The sequence below is a fragment of the Tachysurus fulvidraco genome, chromosome 23 (genome assembly GCF_022655615.1).
Source record: "Tachysurus fulvidraco isolate hzauxx_2018 chromosome 23, HZAU_PFXX_2.0, whole genome shotgun sequence".
In the NCBI taxonomy this organism is placed as follows: domain Eukaryota; kingdom Metazoa; phylum Chordata; class Actinopteri; order Siluriformes; family Bagridae; genus Tachysurus; species Tachysurus fulvidraco.
This window is the reverse complement of record NC_062540.1, coordinates 15,370,015-15,396,220: the sequence shown is the minus strand read 5'-3', so window position 1 is coordinate 15,396,220 and position 26,206 is coordinate 15,370,015. Positions and strand designations below refer to the sequence as shown.

Below are 26,206 nucleotides of genomic sequence, written 5' to 3'. Positions count from 1 at the left end.
GATAGATAGATAGATAGATAGATAAATAAATAAATAAATAAATAAATAATAAAAAATAAAAACAATAGACCGACTCCTTAGGTAGTCACATATGTGCCTGGATTTCTTTTCTTTATTCGTTTATTTATATTTATATTTAATTATCTAAGAACCTGCTTATAATATTCTATCATTTTATAGTATATATATATATATATATATATATATATATATATATATATATATATATATATATATATATATATATATATAATTCTGAATAAATTCCATGTTTTAACCTACACTAGTATTCAGTATTATTTTTTAAATAAATAAAAGAAACAAAAACCCAGAGGATTCTACTATATATGTATTTAAGAATAAATATCAGCTCTACCTGACGTACACTCTGATTTTCACTCAGGCAAATACATGACCTACTAACAGGTCCTTTGTTTACATGTTTCTCAAGTATGCACGATGAGTTAAAACACCCAGTGTTTACAGACCCACCCTCTCTTTTCTAGTCCATAGGACTTTTTATGTTATGCTGTTAGTCATTAAAGTAGTGAAGCCCCCTTTTATACTTACTATATAAAAGTTAAATATAGACTGATACATCTACATGTTTATATTTGGTTGACCTGTTACTGATTGCTTAATGAACTCTATCTGAACATCTCAGGCTGAGTTCAGAGACACAGAATGGCTTCTCGGGGGAAATCAGAAACTGGGAAACTGAAGCAGAACATGGAGGAGCAGCTGGACAGATTAATGCAGCAGCTACAAGATCTGGAGGAATGCAGGTAAAAATACACAATGCCTTTAATGCTTCCGATAACTCATATCTGCAACAAGATCATCCTAATGTGGCGGTGCAGCAGTTATCACTGTAAACACGTGTCAGAAGAGTTTTATACATTTAAAAAACACGTGAAAATTAAGTACGAGCCATGTAAGTGATGTATTTTCTTCAGTCCTGGCGAAAGACGTGTTTGTGTTCAGTTGTGTCGTCACATGATGACGTTTGTGCGCCGCGGTGACGTCACACACGCGCGAGATGAAGTTTGTGTGCCGTGGTGACGTCACACGACGACATTGCTGTACACTCACTAGCAAGCAACAAGTCACATTCACCTCCTCTGCTCTGTCGGTCCACACACACACACTGTGACGTGACATACGGCTAAGTATGGTGAGCCATACTCAGAATTTGTTCTCTGCATTTAACCCGTCCAAAGTGCACACACACCCTGTGAACACACACCCGGAGCAGTGGGCAGCCATTTATGCTGTGGCGCCCGGGGAGCAGTTGGGGGTTCGGTGCCTTGCTCAAGGGCACCTCAGTCATGGCCGGCCCGAGACCCGAACCCACAACCTTAGGGTTACGAGTCAGACTCTCTAACCATTAGGCCACGACTTCCCCAACACAGATACTGATACAGAGAGTTAAAAAGTGATAATATTTAGATATAGTGTGATAAATGTACAGCAAAATGAATAAACGCAAAACTTCAGGGAGGACCAAGACCAAAATAAATTGCTGATGTTGGGCTGTAACTGATCTAACACATACGTACACACGCATGCACACACACACAAACCCACTCCCAAGGTAAATGACAGTCTCCTTCTACTGCTCAATATATACATATTTACACATACACAAAGTGATTATTTACTAATCTAGACAGCCGAACAAAACCTAGGGGCAGATCAAGCTCATAGTACATTAGACCACTGATGGTTGAAGAAAATAACGTTGATTATCTTATAACAGTGTACGCTTGCTGCCTAATGTATCTCAACCTTTGACAGCCGCCAGTCATTTTTCTTAAGTTGATGTGAGGGAAACAGGAAAAATGGAAATGTTAAACCAAAGTAAAAATAGATTAGATTATTAGACATATTGCTATCAATCTAAAATATCGCTGTTGAAGATCGCAGGTTAATCATACAGATTGAATATGCAAATGGTTACGGGTGGATTTAAATATTAATTTTAGAGAAATTCTCCTTAGTTCTTTCAGGAAATTTACCTCGGTACTTTTAAATGAATGGTCTCTTGGCAATTATTTCTTCGTTCCAGAGAAGAACTTGATGACGACGAGTATGAGGAAACAAAAAAAGAGACGCTGGAGCAGTTGAACGAGTTTAATGAATCTTTGAAGAAGCTCATGTCCGGAAACATGACCCTCGTGGATGAATTGGGAGGGATGCAGCTAGTAAGACTTTTTGATACAGACGTTAATACCGATGTCATGTTTTCTTTTGAATGACCAAATAATTGTCAGGGGTCACGGTTAAGGTTGATCAGATTTATACTGTGACCCACACAAAAGACTGTTGTTAGCATTCACAGATAATTCTTTATTTTCCTAAGTAGCAGAAATGTACTTTTTTTTCATGTAGATACTTAATTCTTCTGTTCTCCTTCAGGCTATCCAAGCTGCTATCAGCCAAGCATTTAAGACCCCTGAAGTTATAAGACTGTTTGCAAAGAAGCAGCCTGGGCAATTACGTACAAGACTAGCAGAGGTAAAGTAGAAATACAGTATAAAAAATCTTTAAACATTCAATTCCACCACATAACCTGTTAGAGCCTATTTACAACCTATAAATGTTACAAGCACACGGTGTTTCGACATTGTGTTACATCTCTGTGTGAGATCTTGAAATCCAAAGGTCTCTGTAAATAATAATAATAATAATAATAATTATTATTATTAACATTCAATTCCATTTTACAGTAGACATTCACAGAGCAGCTTTACAGGAATATAAAAATGATAAAGTTTAACATTTAAATGTATCCCTAACAAGCAAGCCAGAGGATATGTAGATGAGGGAAAACCCCCTGAGACTATATAATGAAGACTCAAAAGGGAACCCATTATCATCAGATACTGCGTTGTTACACAGGTTATTGTAATACGAGCGAGGGAACTAAATTAAAGTAACCCACCAAAATCTTTGGGTAACAGTGTATTAATGTATCATTGTACGTAGATGCTTACGTACACTTTATGCACAAGAAAAGAAACTTGGAACTAATAATTTGTGTTGGGTAACAAATCAACTGGATGGCATTCAAATCGCTAAACAGAGTTTTACAGGTAGCTGAGAGTAAACATTAACACCATTGAGAATGGTATGAGTGTGAGCATGAGCAGAACACAAGAGAAATGTATACACACACAAACACGAAGATAAAACAGTCCCAGGATTAGACTGTGAAAGACCAGGACATTAAGGTGATTATGCTGTTGCTAGGTAGTGTTTTGGTTGTGTTTAACATCGTTGTGCTCCTCCTCCAGATGGACCGTGATGTGATGGTGGGAAAACTTCCCAGAGACGTGTACACTCAGCAAAAGCTGGAGATCCTCACAGCATTGAGAAAACTGGGCGAGAAGGTGAGAGGTTTATTCCTGACCCGTCGACTCTCACCGCCTCAGCTTCATGTCTTTGTGTCTTGTATGCCACAGCGTTGTTTAAATCTCTATTCGTCTTATATAGCAGCAGTTGTGAGTTAACTCTGGCTGCTCACAAGTTTAGATTCATTCTCTCGACCTAATATCTCATTCTAATACTTCATCATTTATATTGGAACAACTTTTAACAGGACTCATGTATACAGTATATATCTGTACATTTTTCCCTCCTGTATAGTAAATTCTATTTTTATTCTTATTGATTCTATAAATTAGGATTCGCATTCATAAAGCATTTCACTCCATTTCATATAGTGTATTGAATTGAATTTGAATAGAATTTGAGTTTAATTTGAGATGCGGGACACAGAAATGAATTAGTGTGTAATATGAGGAGACATTTATTTAGCATTTTTCTTTAGAACAGTTTGCTTCACTGATCATCAGTAAAAATGCATTTTTTTCTTCTCAGAATCAAATCGAAACACAGGGATATGTTCCACAACGATAAAAAATACTATAAGTGCATAAAAAGTACATTGTTCTTTACAGTGGTATAAGAGGAATAAGAAATATTATACTAAAGGAAGTGCTGTTATGGGGAAACAGTTATCCTCATGTGGGTATTTCTTTCAAACATCACACACCAGAGTTCCTGTTGGTCCTTTATAGCTTTAAACTGTACAAATTAAAAATGATTTTTATTAATAGATTAAAGTATTAATTCATCTTATTTAAATGTCTTAGTTAATATTTGACATTTTATTACGCTGTTCTTATTTTGGTGGAATTTGCTTTGAAAACATTTTTTAAACTATTCAGTCATAATATTTATTGTGTAGTGTAGATTGGGTATTAATTGACATTAGCAGTAATTAAAAGCAATTAAAAATATATCGTATGGTATACTGGTGTATTTGGTGTAAAAGAAATTCGATAATGTCTGATCATCATTTTAGGTGTAGGAATGTTTGTGTGATGCATACTGTGCGAGTGTGAGCGAGAGCGAGCGAGTGAAAGAGTGCGAGTGAGAGCGAGCGAGTGTGAGTGAGAGAGAGAGCGCACGAGTGAGTGGGCAGGAGCGAGAGAGAGCAAGAGTGAGTGAGAGAGTCTGAGAGTGTGTGTGAGAGAGAGACTGCAGCCTTAACCTACCTTTATTTATATATATAATTATTATTTTTTATTTTTTACAGCTTACGGCAGAGGATGAAGCTTTTCTAACAGAAAATGTCAGTGCCACTCTGAGCCAGTTTGAGAAAGTCACAGCGAATATGAGTGAGTATTTAGCAGTGACTCAGTTCATCACACCACATGATGGAGTATCATTCAGATGCAGTCATAGGTGCTTTTCTGGAAAGTCTGCACAATTGTTGGAGCAAACTGAACAGTGACCAGGGCATGGACATGTGTCATGGCTCCACCAATGGAATTACAGTGTTGTTGTGCCTGGTAGTCTGCAATGTACAAACAACCTAAAAACCTGTCTCTTCAAATCTGTCTGATTAATTGAATTGATCTAATTAGAGTTAACTTGAACACAAACTCTAATGCTTGACATACCCATGTCTTAAACAAGGTTGTTAAAGAAGGTTGTGATTTCAAAGCCCAGGACCAATGCTGTGCCCCAGCTTTAAATCTACCAAATGCCATAAAAATAAATATATACAGTAAATATATGTAATAGAAGATGTGATTTGTCATAATAATTGCCTGCATAATATTATAATCATGACAGAACTTCTTGACTAAAAAAGTGAGCTAAATAAAATAAAGACTTGCTTGTGCAGTTATGAGGAAGCAAAAAATATTATGTAATAAGCCATGCTACATGGGAAAATCATCAGTACTGTACATTTACAGGCAGTTGTAGCATGATCTCACTACACAACAGGAAATAAAGAGCAATGACAACAAACAAGATCTTCAATAACACCTTTATGGTGTAGGGATTGTGTTAAATGTGAAACATGCCCTTCTACCAGGGGCGGTTCTAGGCATTTTTAGGGTGGCTCAGCCCCCTGACTGTGATCTCAGCCAATCTAAAACTAAAAATATAATTTTTACTTTCATAAATAAACAATAAAATTTACGTTAAAATACAGGACATGTCATCGATGGGAAAGTAAATTATTTATCAGTTTGATCCAAGAGCGATTTTTTTTTTACTTTGCTTCTACGCACGTGCGTTGTAGTCTTTCAAAAGTGCGTCATCAGCTGTCTGCTTTTTTTTAACGGAGAAGCTCAGGCACGCGCAGCGTGCACGCGCAGTCAGAGCTGGAGGCATTTATCTATAACGTTAATCGGCGGAAAACCGCAAAGACGGCAACCAAAAGCAGTGAAATTTCATTATTCTTATTACCAGAGTTGATAGCACAAACGAAATATTAATGCAAACAATCCATTCAATACTAAATAAAAATAACATTTATTGATTTGGTCTTTGTCTTGTGAATATTTTTCTGCATTCATTGGACACACTGTTCATAGAGAATGCAAACATACATGAACTGATTTGATTCAAGACTGGCATCATTACATCATGCACAAAAGTTTTTTGTCCACTTTTGCCATTTTAAATAATACCATAACTTTTGGCTTACTATGTAGTCATATAATATATAATATAGAACTCTTCTTGTTTTAAATTCTCACTGAGGGCTAAACACCCCCTAAAGATGAAATTCTAGAGCCGCCCCTGCCTTCTACAGAAAACGCTGCTGTGTGTGTGTGTGTGTGTGTGTGTGTGTGTGTGTGTGTGTGTGTGTGTGTGTGTGTGTGTGTGTGTGTGTGTGTGTGTGTGTTATTTGACTACACAGACTGAGTTTTAACCTAATGCATTTTTTCTATTTATACAGGATCTGAAGATAAGATCATGGCCTTAGCTAGCTCTGGAGTTGAAAAGACCAACACCTAGCTACTGTATCTCCTGTAGTGTCCTGTTATTAATCTGTGTGTGTGGGTGGGTGTGTGTATTTGTGTGTGATTTATATTTTTAAACAGTGTTTTAATGTAATATTTAGTCTGACAGATTTTGATTCTCAAGTGCTATTCAGCAGAGTTTCATACAGTAATTGTGTAATTATTTACATGTTTATCTTAAATCACATTACATTTCAAATACTTTTGTGTGTGATTGTAAAATTTCAGTACAGTAAAGTGAAATTTAAGAAGTTCATGAAGTAAGCAGATCAGATTTAATGTATAATAGATTCCTTTGGTACGGTGTGTTAGATGAATTGTATTTCACAAAGTGGCTTTAGGAAAAATAAAAAAAAGTGTCTTGATGTTGGACTGTATTGAAAATTTCAGATAAATTTTTTTCTTACAGGTCATTTTTGAATGTCTTACTTTTACACTTCTTTATAAAATGACCTGTTTATGATTCATTTACATCATTTAATTTGTATGTCTTTTGTATGTTTTAGTATTCAGATCCTCATGCATTTTATTCATGAAAATGAGACATTAATAATAATTGTACCTTTTCCTAAGAGGATTTTGCCTTATATGTTAATATGTTCGAAAACCTGAGGAAGCAATTCTCATGTATGTATTTTTCAGAAGAAATCATTATATTTATATCACTTTGTGATCCTGAGGTAGAAGATGGGGAAAGTAGCCGATATATAAGGTGTAAAGTCCTTTCACATGAATGATACCTGTGACAAATTAAATATCTGAGTCTAGGATAAATAAAATATTGTACGTTTGTAACAGAATCTGTGTAGCAGACTACATATATACATACATATCAGAGTAACAGGAGTTTGTTTGCGGTACATGATAAGAGAATTGGACTAATCTCCCTCTGTATAGCCTGTAAATTATGGAAGCTGGATATAAATGTATTATTATGCCTCATTATGTCTCATACTGATTTCAGGTTTACAGAATCATGCTGTTAACATAATCCTGTTAAATTGTTATCTGTCTATCAACACAAACATCACACTTAACCAATATGAGGTAAGTGATAAATTACACTATAGAGACATTATAGAGATCTGTAAGGCTTCGTTCTGTTAATCCACCGACACTGTACTTCACGTTATAACCCCTAGGGGGCACAATTGGTATCAGAATGCAGTCTATCACTGGTATACAGCCTTGATTGGAAAGTATAGTATTTTTTTATTTTACAGAGATTACACAAGAACAGACTGTCTGTCTGTCAGGACGTTCTTAAAACTAATCGTGTGTGTGTTAGAGAGAGAGAGAGAGAAAAAAAAATAATAGCAATAATCATCATAATAATGCATCCATTAAGGACCTTTTGACTTGATATTCAAATCAGCATACAAACTGATGTCAAACCACAAAAACATCTGTTGCATAAAATAATTACTTTTACTTTTCACTGATTTCATATAAGGTTTATATGAAAATATAAATGTCAATGACCTGAAATAACGATATGCTAAACCGACATTTAAAGATAAGAGAAAAACGTCCCTGACACACAACAGTGCTGATTTATGAAAACAAAGTCTTTTCTATGTAATTCTAATATAGACAGTGATATTTTGTCCTAATGATGTAATTGTGTACTCTCGTTGTGGTCAGTGGTCATATTGTGCATCCAGGTTGTGCAAGTGTATCACTTCTATGTATTTGCAATTGATTTACATTTACAACATTTGGCAGACACCCTTATCCAGAATGACTTATATTTTATCTCATTATATACAACCGAGCAATTAAGGGTTAAGGGCCTTGCTCAGGGGCCCAACCTTCTAATCAGTAGTCAAATCACAAAGGATTCATATAGGGATGTGGTAGCTCAGTGGTTAAAGTGTTGGACTACTGATCGGAAGGTCATGGGTTCGTACCCCAGGACCAAGCTGCCACTGCTGGGCCCCTGAGCAATGCCCTTAACCCTCAATTGCTCAGCTGTAAGTCACTCTGGATAAGGATGTCTGCTGTGAATGTATTTCATCTTACATTTGGATTTACTGTAAATATATTTTTGGTTCAGGAGCAAAATATCAGAAAATTCTCAAATCCAAAAGAAAGCAGCTAAAGGTGAAAGGAGGTGTACTTTGTACAATGTTTGTGTTATTGCACCATTCGAAGTAATCTCTGTGTGGAAAAAATTCCAGGAGATCAGCAATTATAGAAATACTCAAACCAACAATCATTCCAAGGTTGAAATCATGCCATCACATTTTCCCCTCATTCATTCTGCTGGTTAAAGCGAAGGTTACTCGAAGCTTATGAACTGCTGCTGCATGATTGACTGATCAGATAACTGCATGAATGTGTAGACGTACAGCTTTTCTTAATAAAGTGTATAGCGTGTAAATAATCTACAACAATGCAGTCATCCATGAAGTCTACCAGCTTGTTTTGGAATGTTTTGACTAAGCCAGGGTTGCCAGGTTTTAAGAAAACATTCTGTCTACCCCTGGAGATTCGGGTGCCATAATAAACATATAGAGCTAATGGGCTCTCAAAAAAAAAGGTGATTAATCTCTCAGCAGAGAATTTGCAAATGTATAGGGTTGTGAATGAGGACTTTATGAAGATCAGCATTTATATGATAGTTTGACTCTCTCTATCTAAAGTCAGACATAAGGTCAGTACCTGAAGAAATAATTATACACAGACATATATATATATATATATATATATATATATATATATATATATATATATATATATATATATATATATATATATATATATATATATATATATATATATGAGAGGGATTCATCTGATATCATATCTGATCTGATATCATCTGAATTATAACACAAAATATTGCCAATTCAATTGTGACCTTGTTAAGTCACCTTGCCTTTTATTTATTATATTTATAATTTATATATTTTTTTACATAAGGAGAAAAAAACAAGGAGCCTGAATCTTAATTACATCTCATCATCCTTTATTTTGTTCATGAGCAAGCACCAACTTCACCAAAATTTGCCACTGAATGTAGAAAAGTGAATGAGCAGGAAGGCAGCATTCAGCAATTCCCAACTTTTGTCACCTTTCGTTTAAAAGAGGAAAAAAAAAGGAATCTAATAGTGGACAATGCCTTTTGAAAGGTGTGATTCAGTAGTAGGCCTATAGTTTTCATATTACTTTCTGACACTCCAAATCCACAGTGCTGGAGATCAACACTCCTACACTCAAGCTCCTACTTCTGTCTTATAGGCTAGACGTGGACGTAAATGTAAATTTATTCATGAGCAGAAAATGACAAACCTGCTCAGAAAAATGAAATAGTCCTGTCCGACTTAAACGTTCTGCTGGAACGACTGCCCCTTACAGTCATTTCCCTTCATTCAAACATGGAATGGTCTGCTTTCATCCAGTGATTAAACAAATAAACAGAGATAAGAGGTTGTATTAAATATAAAATGGCATATGAAAAAAAAAAAACAATTCTGGCAGATCGTGACACAATTTGTGCAAGAAATCTGTTACAGAGGTTAAAAGGATATTGGACTGGTTCTTGTGATTTTCATGCTGCCCTTTCTCTTGGGTAGGAAATCAGGCAAAACTTCAAAATGAGCTTTCACTATTCATACATTGTTAATTTCATACGCACATAAACTGCCTAAAGAATTTCAATTATATACATCTCTTTAGAGGTGAATTTCCTCAAACATGATTTAGTACAATATTTATTCATGATACAGTATGGACCTATGTTGTCTACACATCAACATGAACACAGGACATCTATATGCAGGACAATTAAAACAATCATAGCTGATAAAAACTAGCTGTTGACCCCAATTACAACAAAAATCACTTTGCTATAGCTGTACAATCCTAATATAATTACAAAAGATGAACATGGCCACCAGTTAGCATGGTGTGGACGAGGGTTGTGTTGGTGATGTTCATGTGCAGTGAAGGGCGAAAGGCACTCCCGACTCCACTAAATAAATCGTGGACTGCAGCTCAGGAACCAGTTACCAGATTGTGATGCGAAAGACAAAGATTTCCAATTAAATGGGAGATTATCAGACACTTCGAAGCACTGAGCACTCTTTACCCGTCCTTACCGGCCAGTCCCAGAAACAGAAACTAAACTGGACTCATCTTGACGGCAGTAGTATCAACAGAAGCATAAGAAAACTTTTGGATTTTTGCAGTAAACGAAAAAAGAATTAAAAAAATCGTCCATGCGAGCAATCGAAAAAACTACAATCTAAAAAAAGTAACACTTCACCCAAATCCTTTCTACCCATTACCGTCCTCCTTAGCTCAAATATTTAACATGCCTTTCCAAAGCTTTATAGCTTTGAGATCCACTGACCTTTGCACAGATGCAGGAAGGCAACAGACCGACCGCTTTAAGAGAAATAAACGGGACGAATGACCTGCAGACGAGCCTGTAGAGGTCTAAAAAGCATTGCTTGGAGTATAGAGTTTACCAGAACACACCTCCATGTACAAGAATTCTTAACGGTGTACTGCTTTTTTTTTTTTTTTTTTTTTTAGCATCAATGATTACCTCAAAACATAACTCCTCAAGCATTCGTGTAAACGGATATTTCACTAAAATATTTTCGGAGACTGGAATGACCGAGCAGCAGGTGAACCACACTAAGCCGAGCAGAATCATATAGCAAAGAATAAATATCCCAAATAAAACATTTCAGCAATTATAGGAGCATCCGAGTATTTTCATCCTATCAGAGCACCGCACAGATGTCATTACGCTCAAACCATCACCAAACTCCAGAGCCTCCGTTTATCCGAGTTACATCAGACTGGCTTGATCAGAAGCGGTTATGACAGAGTAGACAATGTTACAGGAATAAAGTACCACTACCACTCCAAGATGGCTTAAATGTAGAGAGTTTAAACTGTACAACATACAGTACCATTGAAACAAACGTATAATCATCACCTGAAAATGATCATTCACAGGGGTCCGAAGTATAAACCTCTGTCCAATAGAGGACTTCACAGAAATGAAAAAGAACAATGCCTCAAGTTTGTTAGCATTTGCACCTGTGCAAGCCGAGATTAGCCAATTTCACACCTGTCCACACTATTAAATAAAAAAAAATAATAATAAAAAAAGGGAACACCACTTCCCACCTCCAATATAAGAAATAAAGACAAAAATAAGCAATACAGAAACCTCAGCCTCTGTCATGGGTTTCTCTCTCTATAGCGCACAAGCACGATGGAAGAGCTTTGCCAAAAGTTTCTGATACATGCCAGAGCCTCTGCAACACAAAATCCGTCCTCTACAGCAGGTACTGCGACGCTTTAGATACTGGACACCATGGTTTTCGTCATATTTACAAAATATCAAAAAGCAAGGTTCTTCTACACGCATGACTTAAATTTTCATGCACTAGAAAGAAGAGAAACAAACATGGACCAAGAAGAGCAAGAAGCATTATCAAAAGCAAAGAGGCAAAACTTCTCTTTTACAATTCAGGAGCAAACTAATTCCAAAGTTTTTGTGCAATAACCATAAAGCCATTCTCGGTTTTAAATGACGTAACATGTAAAACAAGGGAAATGGTGCAAGGCTATATTGTTACAGAGCTAAGAGGAAAACTCAAATCTAGGCCAGGTATCCCAGAAATAAAAAAATAGAGAGAATTAAAGAAATAAATTAGAAACTTAACTAGCATTCAGCTATTATGTGATCATTTTACTACACTGAACATCACCACTAAGCTGACACCAGGGAAGCCTTGGCCAGTGGAAATTAAGCTGATTCCGCAACATCCGTCACCACAGACACTAGATAAATATGTATTTATAGGTGTGTATATATACATATGTGGATTTTGCTTCAAGGACCTTTTTGTTTTTTTTTATTCATGGCTCTGTAGGTGGGGAATCTGGCAAGGAAAATTATGACTCCCCACTGGTGGAGAGGTGAGACAGTGAGTGAGTGGGTTTGTAGGTGGAGTGTGTGTGTGTGTGTGTGTGTGTTTATGTATGTGTGTATGTTATCTGAACGGTGTATGCTCGGCAGCATTAGTAGGTCAGGGTGGAGTCATCCCACTCCAGCTGCTGCTGTCGGCTGGTGCCCTGCTGGTCCTCTGGCTCCGCTCCTTCCTCGTCCTCGCTGCTCTCCGACTCTGCGCTGGTGATGTCGTCTTCCTCCTCGCCATCCTCGCTCTCCTCTTCCTCGTCCTCCTCCTCTTCGCTGCTGTGCTGATCCTCGTAAGTCTTCTCGGGACAGGAAGAGAACGAACAGAACAATAAGGAGGGATGTTATTTCTTTTTTTGCATGATGCATAATGCATGAACAATTTTCATTGAGTTCATTTACGAACCCTCGCTGCTGTGTGCACGAGAATCGTGCTGAATCCTGCAGTAGCAGTCGACAGTAACTAGTACAAAAGCTGCTGGTTGTATTCAATACCGTTTATCCAGCCTGTCATTTGAGTGATACTTTTGTTTTTGTAAGTGTTGCCACAAACTGTTGCTGCTGCAAGAATACTGAGTGTTTCCATAACAACAGCCTGGCATGAGAGAGAAACACGTTCAGGCTTCATGCTGTTCTGGCTAATTAGCTGGAAATGTAAAAGTAGTGACAGCCGATGCTTCGGCTCTCACAGCCAGAAACGTCCATAAAAGGAGTTCATTAGTATTAATCAGTTTTGTTTTCTAAGTTTAAACCTTTGCTGTATTCATTAAAGCGTATGTTTTTGTACTTCTATTAGCTGGCAGTGATTGTCATCTATACATAATAACGTAAGCTATTAAATACAGTATTGTCTTCTGCAGAGACGCAGGATAAATCGGATGCATCTACTTTCCCGTATACCTCCATAGGATTGACTGTGATGGTGAGGGCAGAGTCATCCCAGTCCATCTCGTTCTCTTTGCCGTTCTCCTGGTCTCTCATGGTGCTCTGGTGAGCGGCACGGATCCTGAACACTCCCAGAATAATCATAAACACCAGGAAGCTTACACACACCACGATGACGATTGTGGCAGCACTGGGGACAACTGTGAGCCAAGAGAGAGCACAAAGGAAGACACGTTGTGACACACTGTACTTAACGGCTTTCAGAGATTAATATGTGTATAAGCTCACCTAAAAAAAAATAAACGATTAAAAGAATACAACAAGGAGATGTAAAAAGAGATTTGTAAAAACATCTACGACCCACAATGTGAGTAACAGAGAAGCCTGTTAGCATTCCGAATGCCTGCTTGAAAGAGAAATATTGAACAGATGGAGGATTGGAGGAGTGCAGGATGCAGGGATGATGAAGCCATACCTGAAGCTTGATGTGTGTTGGCCAGGTTGTGTCCAGACAGGTCCACTGAGGCGTGTTTGACTTGGTTGATGAACTGAGGCTGATACATGGCATTATTAGCATGCTCAACCGGGTTAGCTGTGTGAATCACATTGACCTGCGCACACAGAACACACACAGATAATATTATAGAGAACATTTTATTCCAATCCAGATGTTTCCAGACATTGTAGGACATTCTGTTAAAAACATAGCAAAATGTTTATTTTTTTTTATAATCCAAACAGCCTGAAAAAGCAGTACTGTGAACAAGAGTGTGTTTGGTTAATCGTACCTCGACCTTGAAGTCATTGCTGATGTACCGGCCATTGAGCTCTGAGCAGACCAGCTTGAACTTCCTATCAAACAGAGCTTCAGGGTGCCAGTTCCTGTAACGGATAAGGTGCAGGACCTGCTCGTAGTTGGCCATGGTGTTTACACCTGAACCCAGACAAGAACAAATCAGTAGCTAGAAAACTAGAAATTCAAACCAGGCAGAAAAAAAAGCTAAAGAATAATTCATATTGTAGCCATTATTACAATCAGATATAATCTACTCAACAGTTTGTTTTTTTTTAAAACGGAATAAACATGTTTTCTTTGAGAGAAACACACCAGTGATGACCATGCCCATGTTGGAGGAGCTAATCTCCAGGCCTCGCTGCTGAACCTGCGCCAAATCCACCTCCAGACTCTCATGATTTCCATCCAGATCTTCTCCAACTACGCTCACTTCACACGTGTCCAGGTTGTGCATGATCTCCTCAGAAACCACCGACTCTTGTACTGCCGAAGACGATAATATGATGATACGAGTTCTCTCTTTCACAATGTTAAGTGTAAATGTTTTTAAAAAGCAACCTTTTCCTACTGGATATTAACTAAGAAATATTTTGCAAGCAATAATCGAACATTACCACTGAAAATAATTAAGAAAAAAAAAAGAAACAGAAACTTTAAGTCTCACAGAGAGGCATCAGTTATTTCCAGAACGTTGCTGTCTTTTTAATTCAGTGGTTATTACTCTTAGAATGAATTAGAAATCTCTTGAACTCATTGCTTTAATTTGGCTTGTCCTCTAGCACATATTACTTAATGTACATTCACTTCCTCTCAGCACCGATCTGGCAGATGGCACGGCTTTAATTCTGCCATAACTCTCTCCTAAAAAAAGCCCTAAATCCTTTCAACCACTCTGCCACATTCAATCTTTGTTTCACTCTCTCTCTTTATTTTGTGACTATGGTAACGTACCCGTAGGCTCATCTTCTCCCTCAACCTCAGATTCCACCTCACGTGTGATGGTGCTGACAACACGAAGTTCGGGGAACAGCGTCACACCCTCGGTGCTCTCGAACTCAGCCGCTCCGCGTGCAAAGTGGTCGATTCCGCTCAGGCTGATCTTAGGTTCTTCTGGCTGAAGGACCATTACATAGCCCTCTGCGTCAGGCACAGAGATGCACGTCTCCTCGTTAAAGCACCTGAACAGAACAGAACAGAATAGAACAGAACAGAACAGAACAGAATAGAACAGAACAGAACACCGTCACAATGGAAAAGATTAACCTGACCTGGCACTTCATACTGACATGATGTTCTTTATACACAGAAGATGGTGAACATGTCAAATCATAAAAAAAACACAAGAAAAAAAAAAGACTAATGAAGGAAATCAAGCTGTAAAAAGGAGTTTTTTGAAATAACCATTTAGTTAGTGATTATTTAAAACAAAATAACCGAGTTAAAAGAGGAAAGGCTGCAGAATACTGACTTGACGGTGGTGGTGACACGCAGGTGGCGTATTCCTGGTGTGGGGAACTGCCTGGAGTTCAGGTAGGAGATGTGCTGCATGACCTTCTCAAAGCTTTCAATATCATCTCCCTCCAGAGTGAGAGAAGACTGATTGGGGTTAAAGTCCACCTGCAGATAAGTAATGAGTCAGACTCACTGAATCACCACAACCAATCCTTAAAAATAAATCTAATTTCACAGACATTTATTCATTCATCTCATAACTATTCACCTGAGAAAAAAAAGATCTCTGGCATTTAAGCTTGTGATGTTAAACAAATCTTATTCTCGTCAGGTCCTATCTTTAGCTCTGTACTACATCGATAACAATCACGTATAAAGGTTCGCACCTTCACCGCAGAAGCTACCTCCTCTGGGAGCTGCACATCCAGACCTTCTTTACACGTGTACAGGCAGTCGATCACCTTCTTATTCTCCAGCTTCCCAGAGCGGATCATGAGGCCGGCCAAATTACCCCGGAAGTACTGGCTCATGTGTGCACTGCCACCTGGATAAACCAAGGAGATGGAGTGAAGGAATAAATTAATGAGAGGTGAAAAAAATGTATGCGTTTAATCTCCAGGGGCTCAAGCATGCTCTGCCTTTTCATATACACAACAAAAATGATTCATGCGGGTTAGTACGGCCACATTGCTCTGCTGGACCACAGAGAGAGACGAATAAAGACGAATACAGGCCTGTAGACTCATGCAGCTCTGCCCTTACATGATAAGATAAGGCTATGAAAAATGAGTGAAAATGAGCATGACAATGGGTGAAATAAAACATAAAAAAAGCTTTCCTACGCTAAATCACGTTTGTCCGTTATCTTTCGCTCATGCTCTTGCATCCATTACAGGTGCGTTTAAAGGAGACTGTAAGCTGAGAGCTCTGTAACATTAGGATCACTCAGCAAGACAGCAGAGTTAAGACCTGCCCATGTGCTGTTGGCACAAACGACACTGCAACACACAGCAGGTGATGCTGCACAACACCGTGTCTATGACAAATACAAAACACTCTACATGCATGTAACTGCTGTCTATAATTTCAACGCATCTTCTGAGCTGCGGGAAAATGAAAATGCTTGGCTGGTAGATAAAAGGAAATAAAGAAAGAAAATGAATAGTAGATAAGAGCAGGCAGGATGTATACCACAACATCTGGTCTGGATCGCTTCATGCTGGAAATGTTATGCAAATAGAAGCTGTGTGCATCCAATTCTCACACAGCTCAAGTCAAACTATTTTAAGCTGTGCAAGGATTGCATGTATGAGGTGTTAATTCATGAACAAACTCTGATATATGTGTGATTAGGGAAAGATTTAGGCAACCTGTCAAAGGCTCTGAGCCTGTCTCTGTGTCATTGTCATGTCCTGAGAGGTCTGTGGAGGTAAGACAAGAAGAGTGGGGAAAGACGATGCCTTGCTTTAGTCAGGAAAGGATCAATAGGGATTTTTACAAGAGCATGCATTTTGACCACATCTTATCTACATTAGTCCATGACTGATAACATTTTATTTTAGAAATTGCATCAATTTGGCAACAAAAAGCATATTAGTGAGATATGCTCTGAAGAACCTGTATGTCATCTATGCTTTGTGGACATTTCTTTCACTTTTATTTATACGCAGAAGCACAACAAAGGATATGAAAAGGTTTGACCTGTGAAAAACAGGATGAGTTATTTTGACAGTAGGAAAAAAACGTCATAATGCCAGTGACTGTACCTTGCCAGCAGGCGCCAATAGTGAGCTGGGTTTCAATCTTGGAGGCGTGGAGAGGGTAATCCTCTGTGACAAGGAAGGGCTCGAAGGACGCTCCATCCACAAACAGAGTCACTGCAGGGAACTCGATGTTCAGCACATAGTGATGCCATTCTTTATCACAGACCTGCAGGCAAACAGCAGACCAAGTACATTAAAAAAAATCACATCCATCCATCCATCCATCCCTCCATCCATCCATCCATCCATCCATTTTTTGTTTCACTTATCCCCCACACATTGTCACCCAGGACCCCATCACAATAGGCTTGAGGCACAAAGCAGGGGACGCACACCCATTCACACACTACGGACAATTTCAGAGCCAATACAGTGCATTACTTTGGACTGGGAAAGGAAACCCAAGTACCCAGAGGAACCCCCCACCCCCAACACGGACAACATCATGCAACACAACTCCACACACACACACACACACACACACACACACACACACACACACACACACACACACACACACACACACACACACACACACACACACACAGAGGGTACAGGCAGAAATATAAGGCACTAAGTAATATAACACAATACCACAAATATTTTTGTTTTGCTCTACCGCCGTGTCAGAACATTCTGAACCAGATCTAATCAAATTTACAAACTGTTACAGGATGCTCTAATGCTCTAGACTTCATGATCCATCTTAATATTCTGAAAATTGCTCACATTGCTCAGATAAGAATCCTTTCTAGGTAAAATATTCAGTTCTAAAGAGGTTTCTGCCTTGATTTAAAAACTGCTAAGCTTCACTTTATGTAAATTCATAAGATTCTGCCTGCAAATAATATTTAGATTTTCTGAACAGCTCATTCATCTTAAAACACCTTGTGGAAAAGTTGCAACCTGATAAATTTCACATTCTTTTATTATTATTATTATTATTTTTTTAAAACATTTTCTCTCATATTATTTACTCCTCTAGTATCAAGCTGTATAAATCTGCATCCGTTTAAATACGTTTCCCTCGTACATGAAAGCCGACAGCGGGTGTGTATCACATGCTAAACCTTCACCATTTGAATTGGTTCACATTTACATGCTGAACAAAGAACCCCGTTCACTATGAACTTGTAGAACTACAAATATGTATGTACATAAACACACAGGCATGTAGCAAAAATGCGCAGTTACTGAAAGCGCTTTTGTTTACTTACTTGATCGAGTTTCCAGTGGAACTCTGCCGGTTTGTAGTTCTCTGCCCCGCTCGGGTCCTGACGCAGGAGCAACACCAGACGGCAGTTGTGCACATACAGAGAGTAGTGATGTCTGTTCATTTCTGAGGGAACACAGCAGCACATGCTTATGTTCTTACAGCATTTATACACATTTGTGAGTACACTTTTTCTGTTTTATCTTTAGCCAATCATGATATTAACACCACCTTATAACCCCTGTGTCGGTTGGTACTGAATGAACCTTTCTGGATTATTTGTGAGCTTCTGTCTTGTGACAACAGGATGGAAGACATACACGATGTCCTGTTTTCTCTCAGGTCATGGCACATCTGCTTCCATTATACAAGGACATCTATCTGATGTAATCTCTGTTACATAATCCCAATGCCAGTTGATAACATGGTCTAGCTTTACTCAGACATGGCACAAGGCCTTAAACCTATAGTGGATCTTCTGCTGCCAAACCTTCTGTTGTCAAATTGTGGGTTAGAGCTGTTAGTGACTTTGTGTATCACATTATGTACTTGTGTAAATTAAAGGGGTGAAGTCTAAGAACATCATACAATTCATCTAATCGCTAAAGTATACACCAGTCTCATAACAGTACATTATGCTGTTGTTACCCGTCTTATCAGAGTTGCACAGGATGGTTTCTTTCTCCCGGCCACCGGGTCCGTGTCTCATCCACACTGAGATGGTGAAAGGGTCCTTCAGGCTTGTGCTAACCACACCGTCAGGAACCTTCACTGCCTGAGTGCCATTGAATTCAAAGACCTGGTCACTGTCATGGCCGTTGTCAGTGGGCAGTCCTGCGGTCCAGTTGGCGGCGCTGCTGGGAGACGGCAGCAACTCCACAGTGCCGGAACTGGCACCTGAGTGCAGCCGGAACATAGAGATTACCCACAGAGCACAACAGCACAGCTCAAATGTGCATGAAAAAGACAAGTATAAACATCATAAATACATTTCTAGACCTATAAAACTGTAGACCAATATATTGACTTCAAGCATAATATCATAATTCCTGACATCTAGACTATTTTCTTAAGAAACAAGCTAACTGTTCATTGTTAATAATCTCACTGCGATTAAATTAGCATTTACATCATGCTAGTTTTAGTAAAGTGACCTAGTGACACCACCGTCTGCTTCAAAAACAAATTCTGTTTTATTATTTCATTTTAGTGATTAGTTCTCTCAGCACTAGATCACACAAACACAATAATGTTGAGAGTTAGTATTTGTGGTTGTATTTATTTTGGCTTGAAACAGCCAACATTCTGTTTTGTTTGTATCAGTGTTGTGTTTGTGGGTGAGGGCATGTTAAGCTGTGAAATATAATCTCGTATATTACTGATTAACTCTTCATGTGTGTTTCAGATATGCTCATGTTTCTAAAAATAAAATATGTTTAGCAAATGATCTTTTTCCGCTGACTCGATTTAAATAACATCTGTTGATTAGTAAAGGTCACTTCTTAGATTCAAAAACAGACAACACTAAATCACACTATAGGCATATCCTAATTTCAAAGCAACATGTTATTTAATGCCCTTTATTCTGTATGTTCTTTCCCCTTTTGGAAACTGGTGCACTGAAGTGTGTGTAGTGAGTCATTTAGATCGCAGTCTTCAGGATCTTGAAATTATTATTGGGAAACCTTCAGAGTTGCCTGACGTTGACAGTGATGTGAAAGCATAAGTGTGTCTTAAGTGTACACCATGTAGAACTATTTTTATTTTCTCAATCTAAACACAGAATAAATAAAATAGTGTGACTCAGACATCATTAAGAAATTGCTGTGACTCACCACACAGGCGGTGCAGAGATTTCTCAGAGTATGTGTCTCGGTCGCAGCCTTTGCCGATGTGGTTGGTCTCCAGCTCGATGCTGGCCTGGATGGAGGTGATTGGCTCCTCGCAGGTTTCCAAGCGAATGCTGGGGAACAGGGCCACACTTCCTGTGCCAGGCTCGTACTCAATTCTCTTATTAAAGCCTTAGGAATAAGACACACATGTTAGGTTCCTTGAAAAAAAGAATAAAGCCTTTCTTATTTTCAGGAAAAATCAAAAACGTCAGATTGATAACGGTATTGATTATGAGTAGAGAAGAGTTCAGGCTCAGACATAAACTACTTTTATACCTTGCCAGCTGGGTTTGCAGGTTGGTTTGACGTTGATTTTGACGAGGACGTCCTCTGAGGCACGGTTCTTCCCGCAGTCGAAGGCGGTCACAGTCAACTTGTAGGCGCGCTCCTTACTGTAGTTCAGCTTTTCAGTGTTCTTGATGTTGCCTGTTTTAACATTGAAAACTTAACAATGTGCCCTGAATATCGTCTAAAAGCTGTTGATGTAAATTAGTCCAGGTTCACCTTCATCAAAAAAAATTTAATAAAAAATAAAAATAATGCATTTCAGCTAAGGGCGATTCTGTGCTCTAAAAATAAGCTGGGTTTTTCTGGCCACACACATCCCGCACCTCCCTCATCTTACCGTCCTTGTCAATAGTAAAGGGTATATCAGGGGTGACGATCTCATAGCTGCAAATCTGACTGAACTGGAAGGAGCAGTCAGCATCCACTGCCTCCACCTTCAGGATGCTGTCGTATGCTTTGCCCTCAATGACCGTAGCCTTATATGACTTCTCCTTGAACACGGGTGAGTACTCATTCATGTCGTTCACTTGGATATGGACAGTTGCCCTGCAGGAGAACAAAGTGTCAATGCCAACTGGACTGCTGCCAGGAGGAAGCAGGGCCACCAATGACGCAGATTTTACTGATAGATAATTGATAGCCGATTGAGGCTGAGCAAAGAGGCAATGCTGAATCACCAGCATTATTATAGTACACTGTTAATCGCCTGTCTAAAATCAAAGAAGTCTGATAAGAACGACAGACAGACAGATAGAGATAAGTACTGAGGTACATGTGTATCAGTAAATGTGTAACGGATATGGCACCTTCACATGGGGAAATGAATATGTCAAAATTTATATATTAAACCAAAAGAGAGAGAGAGAGAGAGAGAGAGAGAGAGAGAGAGAGAGAGAGAGAGAGAGAGAGAGAGAGAGAGAGAGTCACAGTGGTGGATCTCTGGTTAATCGGGTTGGGTTCAAGCTGCCACTGTTGGGCCCTTATCCCTTGCTGCTCCAGGGTTCTCTGTCATGGCTGACCCTGCTCTCTGACACTAACCTCCAAAGTGGGGATATGAGAAGAAAGAATAAAGGCTTCTATATATAAACAGGTTTTTTTCTTAAACTTTTCTACTCACTTGTGAGATTTCTTCATGTTGGCTCCATCGGGTCCCTCTCCGCAGTCATAGGCCTGTATGGTGAACGTGTGCTCTTTCTGAAGTTCACAGTCCAGCTTGTCCTTGGCTCGGATCACTCCTTCGCCTGTGGACTTGTCCAACATCACCGCCTCGAACGGAACGTTCTGGCCATGTATACGGAAGCCGCAAATCTCCCCTGGACACATGGAGAAAAGGGCGAAACACAATGGCTCAGTCGAGACCTCTACTGAGACAAACAGCAAGTTCTCTACACCGTTTAAAAAAATAAAAATAAATGAATAAACTCATGGCAAAAACAAATCGCACACCACACTTAAATAATAAGAACAGCCAAAGTTGTTTTGGCAGCCAAAGGGGTTGGTACTTTGGGGTCTGTGGAGGAAGCCAGAAGCGCTGTAGAATGGGTGAGTATCTAGGAGGGGAAGGGAGGGTTGGGGGAGTTAAAAGGGTGAGGGTGAGGCTGAGTGTCTCGTCCAAGCCACTTGGTCACATTGCATCCAGTCATGCAGAAAGAAACCCAGAATGTCGACAGGCATTCCACAGGAACACTTGTTATAAAAGAAAAAAGGACAGAAAGAAAATGCAACAAAACAGTAAATCGTTATGCGTTGGCCATTTTATCTCTACCGCATTCATATGTATAACAATAACCCTGCTTGCTGGTTTTACTAAAAATAAACGGAAAAGAAAACAAAGTTAAACAGTTACAATAACAGTTGATATCCTGATGACAAAGTATAACAAAAGTCCAGGTCCGTTTCAGAGATACCAGTCCAAGACCTTAAAATAAAAAAAAGCACACAAAGAAATAAAGTAAAACAAAAGAAAATAAACCCAGATTTAAAAAAAAAAAAGATTCTTAGAGATAATAAAATAAAAAAACTCCTTTAATAATCACTGATAATGTAAAAGAAGTCTTCCTGTGCAATGTTGTCTCTCTCACGGCTTTTATAAACTAAAAACGGAAAACATGATAAAAGTGAAAAGAATTGGTGACACTAAAACCACTGGATGAGAGCAGGGTTTAGAAATATTGACTTGCGTGACATCCACATCAAACAGCACCGAATAACGTTTCAGATCAATTTGAAACAATAATTGTGTATGTCTAGGGCTGGGTGTCGTTTTAAAATTTTCAATTCTGATACTTCGGAGTCAATACTGATTCCAAAACGCGATATATTTTTGCCTCCTTTGCTCTAATTACATACACAAAATTTAGCAGTCGCAACTTACATTTTATACAACTGACGGTCAAGGGCCTTGCTCAGGGGCCCAGCAGTAGCAACTTGGTGAACCTAGGATTTAAGCTCACAATCTTCTGATTTGATAAACCAACACCTTAACCACATCCCCTACAAACACACAGCTAGTTAGAATAAAACTTCAACATTTGACATGCCTCCCTCATCTCAACTGACATGCATGACTTTTCTGCCCTTTTCCTATGGAGGACCATATTATATTAATATCTAGCACATCATACATTTAGGTTTCTTTCGGGTTTTTTTTTTTTTTTATATCCATGGGATGTTTCCATTGCACAAATATGTGTAGCGGAAGGAGATACTTTAGGCTGTAAGATTGTTCTTTATGGGGTTCTTTTAAGAACCATTTAATGACGGGTACGTCAAGGGTACGTCATCTATGGCATCTTTATTTTTAATAGTGTAGCAATCACCTTGTTTTTCAAACCTTTGGAGAATAAAGCACTATGAATACATAGGGTTCATAGTGGTGGTAAATGATGGCCAACTAGCGAGCTAATCCATGCTAATGTAGGTGCGAACCACTGAATCCCAACATCACCGCACACTGAAAATCCTTATAGGAGCTACGTTTCTCTTCCTAAAGTTAGCAAAGCCGTTCGATTAAACTCTATTCAATTTCCTCACTGAAAACTTCAGTGGTCTGTTAGTTTTGTATATTCGGTAGCCAGCCCTTAGTACATCACACAAAATACCTTCAGAAATACGTCTAATAAACATGAATAATATGGCTTCCAGAAATGAATCGGAGATGTTCTGTCGAATTGTGAATCTGTCGAAGGCATTTCTTTCCTTAATTTTAACACCATCAAGTGCTAGGATCTGTAAGCTACAGTGGATGTCTCATGCATTTATATTTCTACAGTCAGGGAACCCCAAAGAAAGTTTTCATCCAGTTAATATATTTGTCTTACCAAATAATTTGAAGGTGAGGGAAAAAAGTAAACCAAAACTATTAAAGAGAAGTGGCATTATAGAGCATGGCAGGCGTTTCTGTGTGAAGCGCAGATGCTTTTTTTGTGTTAGTGGGTTAATAAAAGAATAGAATACAAAATGAAACAAAATGGTAGAAAGGCAGGAGAAAGAGCCTCTCATCACCTTCTTTGGTGAAGGTCACTTCAAAACTTTCTACAAGAAGGAAGAGAAGATAAAGCTGAGTCAGTCAGAGAAAGGAAGAGATTCCAAAGTTTACACAGAAAGAAGGGCAGGAAGGGCACAGAGCATCACATTTGTATATACAAAGCTTTTGAAACATTTTTTTTATTTTATTGAATGTAAGCTTTTAGTTCTTGCAAGATGCAGATTTCATGCCCTGATATGATATGTACGTGTACAAATTTACAGAGAAAAGAAAAAATATATATTTAAAGACAGTTTAAAATAAAAGTATATTTTAAGACGGATTTTCTATCCAAAGTTGTAGTGCAGAGCAAAAGACACAGGAGCTGCTTTGCCCCTCTTTAACCATACCAAAATAAATTAGACTACCAAGAGCCACCTTGCTATGGACCACCATGGTTTATTTGACGTTCTGCTCTGGAGTGACACAGGGAACGACTCTGATGCCTTTATAGTTCATAAGAACTTGCTATCGATGAGTCATGAGCAATATTGGAAACTGACAGAGCTTTGGCTGTGATATTGCTGCATATAGCCCTAAAGACAGCAGGCTAAAAGCCTAGCCTGGACCTGTGACTGCGGTGCACATCAATACTCGATCCTCGTTGATTTCACCCCAGCTTAGCACTTGTCATTGTGACATCTATGTATGACATCTATGTGTCATGACTAGTATGTAAACACAGACTAATGAAAGAAAAATCTCTAAGGGGTGTTTTTTTCCTCACTTAGGATGGAATGGCACGGCAAATTTTAATATTCTGACCGATCAGAATGATCCTGTGGTGAACCGTGTATTGTGAACCTGTGGTGAACCGTGTACATCCTGGTCTCTTCCAGGATGACTCCACCCCCATTCACAGGGCTTGAGAGTACACAGAATGGTTTAATGAGAAAAAAGCTGTAAAATCGTTTTGCTATGATTTTTTACAGCCAAGGTGTCTCAAGGTTTAGGAGTGACCTTCAAGATCTCCATCACCATCGTTATAACACTTACGTTATAACACTTATAAAACATCTATTGGAGGAACAGTGATCATCTCTCCAGTATAATTCCAGGGACTGTGTTATGTTAGAATGGATCATAAGGGGACAGTGGATGTGCAGGGGGACATGTGCATTTGAAATTATTGTTTTTTTAATGTCATTTGAGTGTCGAAGGCTATATTTATGGCAAGATCAAGGTTGTTTTCTCATTACCAGCTAATTAAAGATCCTTCACTTTAATATTCACTAAGAATTCTAGGATGTTCCCTGGTGGGACATGAGGAAAATTTTAAACAAAACCAAACCCAATTCTTAAATGGAGCATTGACTAGTTTAGAATAAATAAACTGGGTGTTGAATTGTTGACATTATTTATGTGACCTTCATGCATCATAATGACTGAATTATAGATTATTTGCTCCTGTACTGTAAAGCAGGTAAATATGCACACAAAGGAAACCTGCACTAGACAAACACATCAGCTAGTGAAGCCTCCACCAGACTTCCATGCGTTTTCCTACCCTTTTTTTTAGATTACAGCTCAGATGGACTGTCCATCTGTAAAAACCAATGGAGGCTTACAGCAGAACACAACACTTGAGAGAATGTGCACATTCTCGTGGCACAGTACTTAAAGACGACTACAGCTGCTAGACTGTTAGAAGCCTGAGATAACTCAAAAGCCTGGCGTTTGGAGTGCTTGGAGGGAAAACAGAGCATTCTGTGCTTAAAGAGCTCTGAAATGAGGCCAAAGTAAATCTCGCAGTGATTAGAAGAGGCGTAAGATAAAGCTAGCACTGTCCATCGTTTTTCTCTGTACCTCTGAAGCAAACAACAACGATCATCGTTATCATTGACAAAAACGTAACTCAGTACCACATATATGTTTCATAATGTTGTGGAAAACATCAAAGGCAGGGTCTCCGATTTTTGAGAAATGCTTCAGAAAACTGAGTCGGGCCGATAATAAACAAAAATCAAAACTAACGTGTAGCCAATGAGCAGAAAGGGGCGTGTCTTGTCAATATGCGGCGGAGAGAGTGTTCAGTGCGCATGTGTGACATTAGCAGAAAGCAGTTTTAACAGTGACACGGAGGATAAAAACAAAGAAAGAAAGCGAAGAAAGGCTTAC

General features: G+C 38.7%; 2 protein-coding genes across 5 annotated transcripts in view; one reads left to right on the top strand and one right to left on the bottom strand.

The window, feature by feature from the left end:
* Positions 1-431: 431 nt before the first annotated feature.
* lzic (leucine zipper and CTNNBIP1 domain containing) lies at positions 432-7,129 on the top strand. The gene is made up of 6 exons (XM_027170302.2): positions 432-785; positions 2,069-2,204; positions 2,419-2,517; positions 3,297-3,392; positions 4,604-4,685; positions 6,266-7,129. The coding sequence occupies exons 1-6, from the start codon at positions 685-687 to the stop codon at positions 6,322-6,324; spliced, it is 573 nt and encodes a 190-aa protein (XP_027026103.1). The 5' UTR covers positions 432-684; the 3' UTR covers positions 6,325-7,129.
* A 2,150-nt stretch (positions 7,130-9,279) lies between these two features.
* Positions 9,280-26,206, bottom strand: part of clstn1 (calsyntenin 1) — a 32,816-nt gene continuing 15,889 nt past the window's right edge. The window contains exons 3-19 of one of the 4 annotated variants that reach the window (XM_027170296.2): positions 24,067-24,096; positions 21,680-21,875; positions 20,900-21,108; positions 20,551-20,700; positions 20,218-20,403; positions 19,031-19,279; positions 18,387-18,508; positions 17,173-17,335; positions 16,777-16,827; positions 15,793-15,950; positions 15,423-15,571; positions 14,906-15,132; positions 14,267-14,437; positions 13,947-14,092; positions 13,634-13,769; positions 13,174-13,358; positions 9,280-12,572 (exon numbers count right to left, since the gene is read on the bottom strand). In XM_027170296.2, coding sequence (XP_027026097.1) covers positions 12,378-12,572; positions 13,174-13,358; positions 13,634-13,769; positions 13,947-14,092; positions 14,267-14,437; positions 14,906-15,132; positions 15,423-15,571; positions 15,793-15,950; positions 16,777-16,827; positions 17,173-17,335; positions 18,387-18,508; positions 19,031-19,279; positions 20,218-20,403; positions 20,551-20,700; positions 20,900-21,108; positions 21,680-21,875; positions 24,067-24,096 — 2,723 coding nt within the window. In that variant the 3' untranslated portion in view covers positions 9,280-12,377. The remainder of the gene's footprint in view (positions 12,573-13,173; positions 13,359-13,633; positions 13,770-13,946; positions 14,093-14,266; positions 14,438-14,905; positions 15,133-15,422; positions 15,572-15,792; positions 15,951-16,776; positions 16,828-17,172; positions 17,336-18,386; positions 18,509-19,030; positions 19,280-20,217; positions 20,404-20,550; positions 20,701-20,899; positions 21,109-21,679; positions 21,876-24,066; positions 24,097-26,206) is intronic. The other 3 variants (XM_027170298.2, XM_027170297.2, XM_027170299.2) reach the window with 3 other exon arrangements.

Coding starts and splice junctions, on each gene's coding strand:
- lzic (XM_027170302.2), top strand. CDS start 685: ATGGCTTCTCGGGGGAAATCAGAAACTGGGAAACTGAAGCAGAACATG. Junction 2,205..2,418: donor AATTGGGAGGGATGCAGCTA/GTAAGACTTTTT, acceptor GTTCTCCTTCAG/GCTATCCAAGCTGCTATCAG. Junction 4,686..6,265: donor GAAAGTCACAGCGAATATGA/GTGAGTATTTAG, acceptor CTATTTATACAG/GATCTGAAGATAAGATCATG.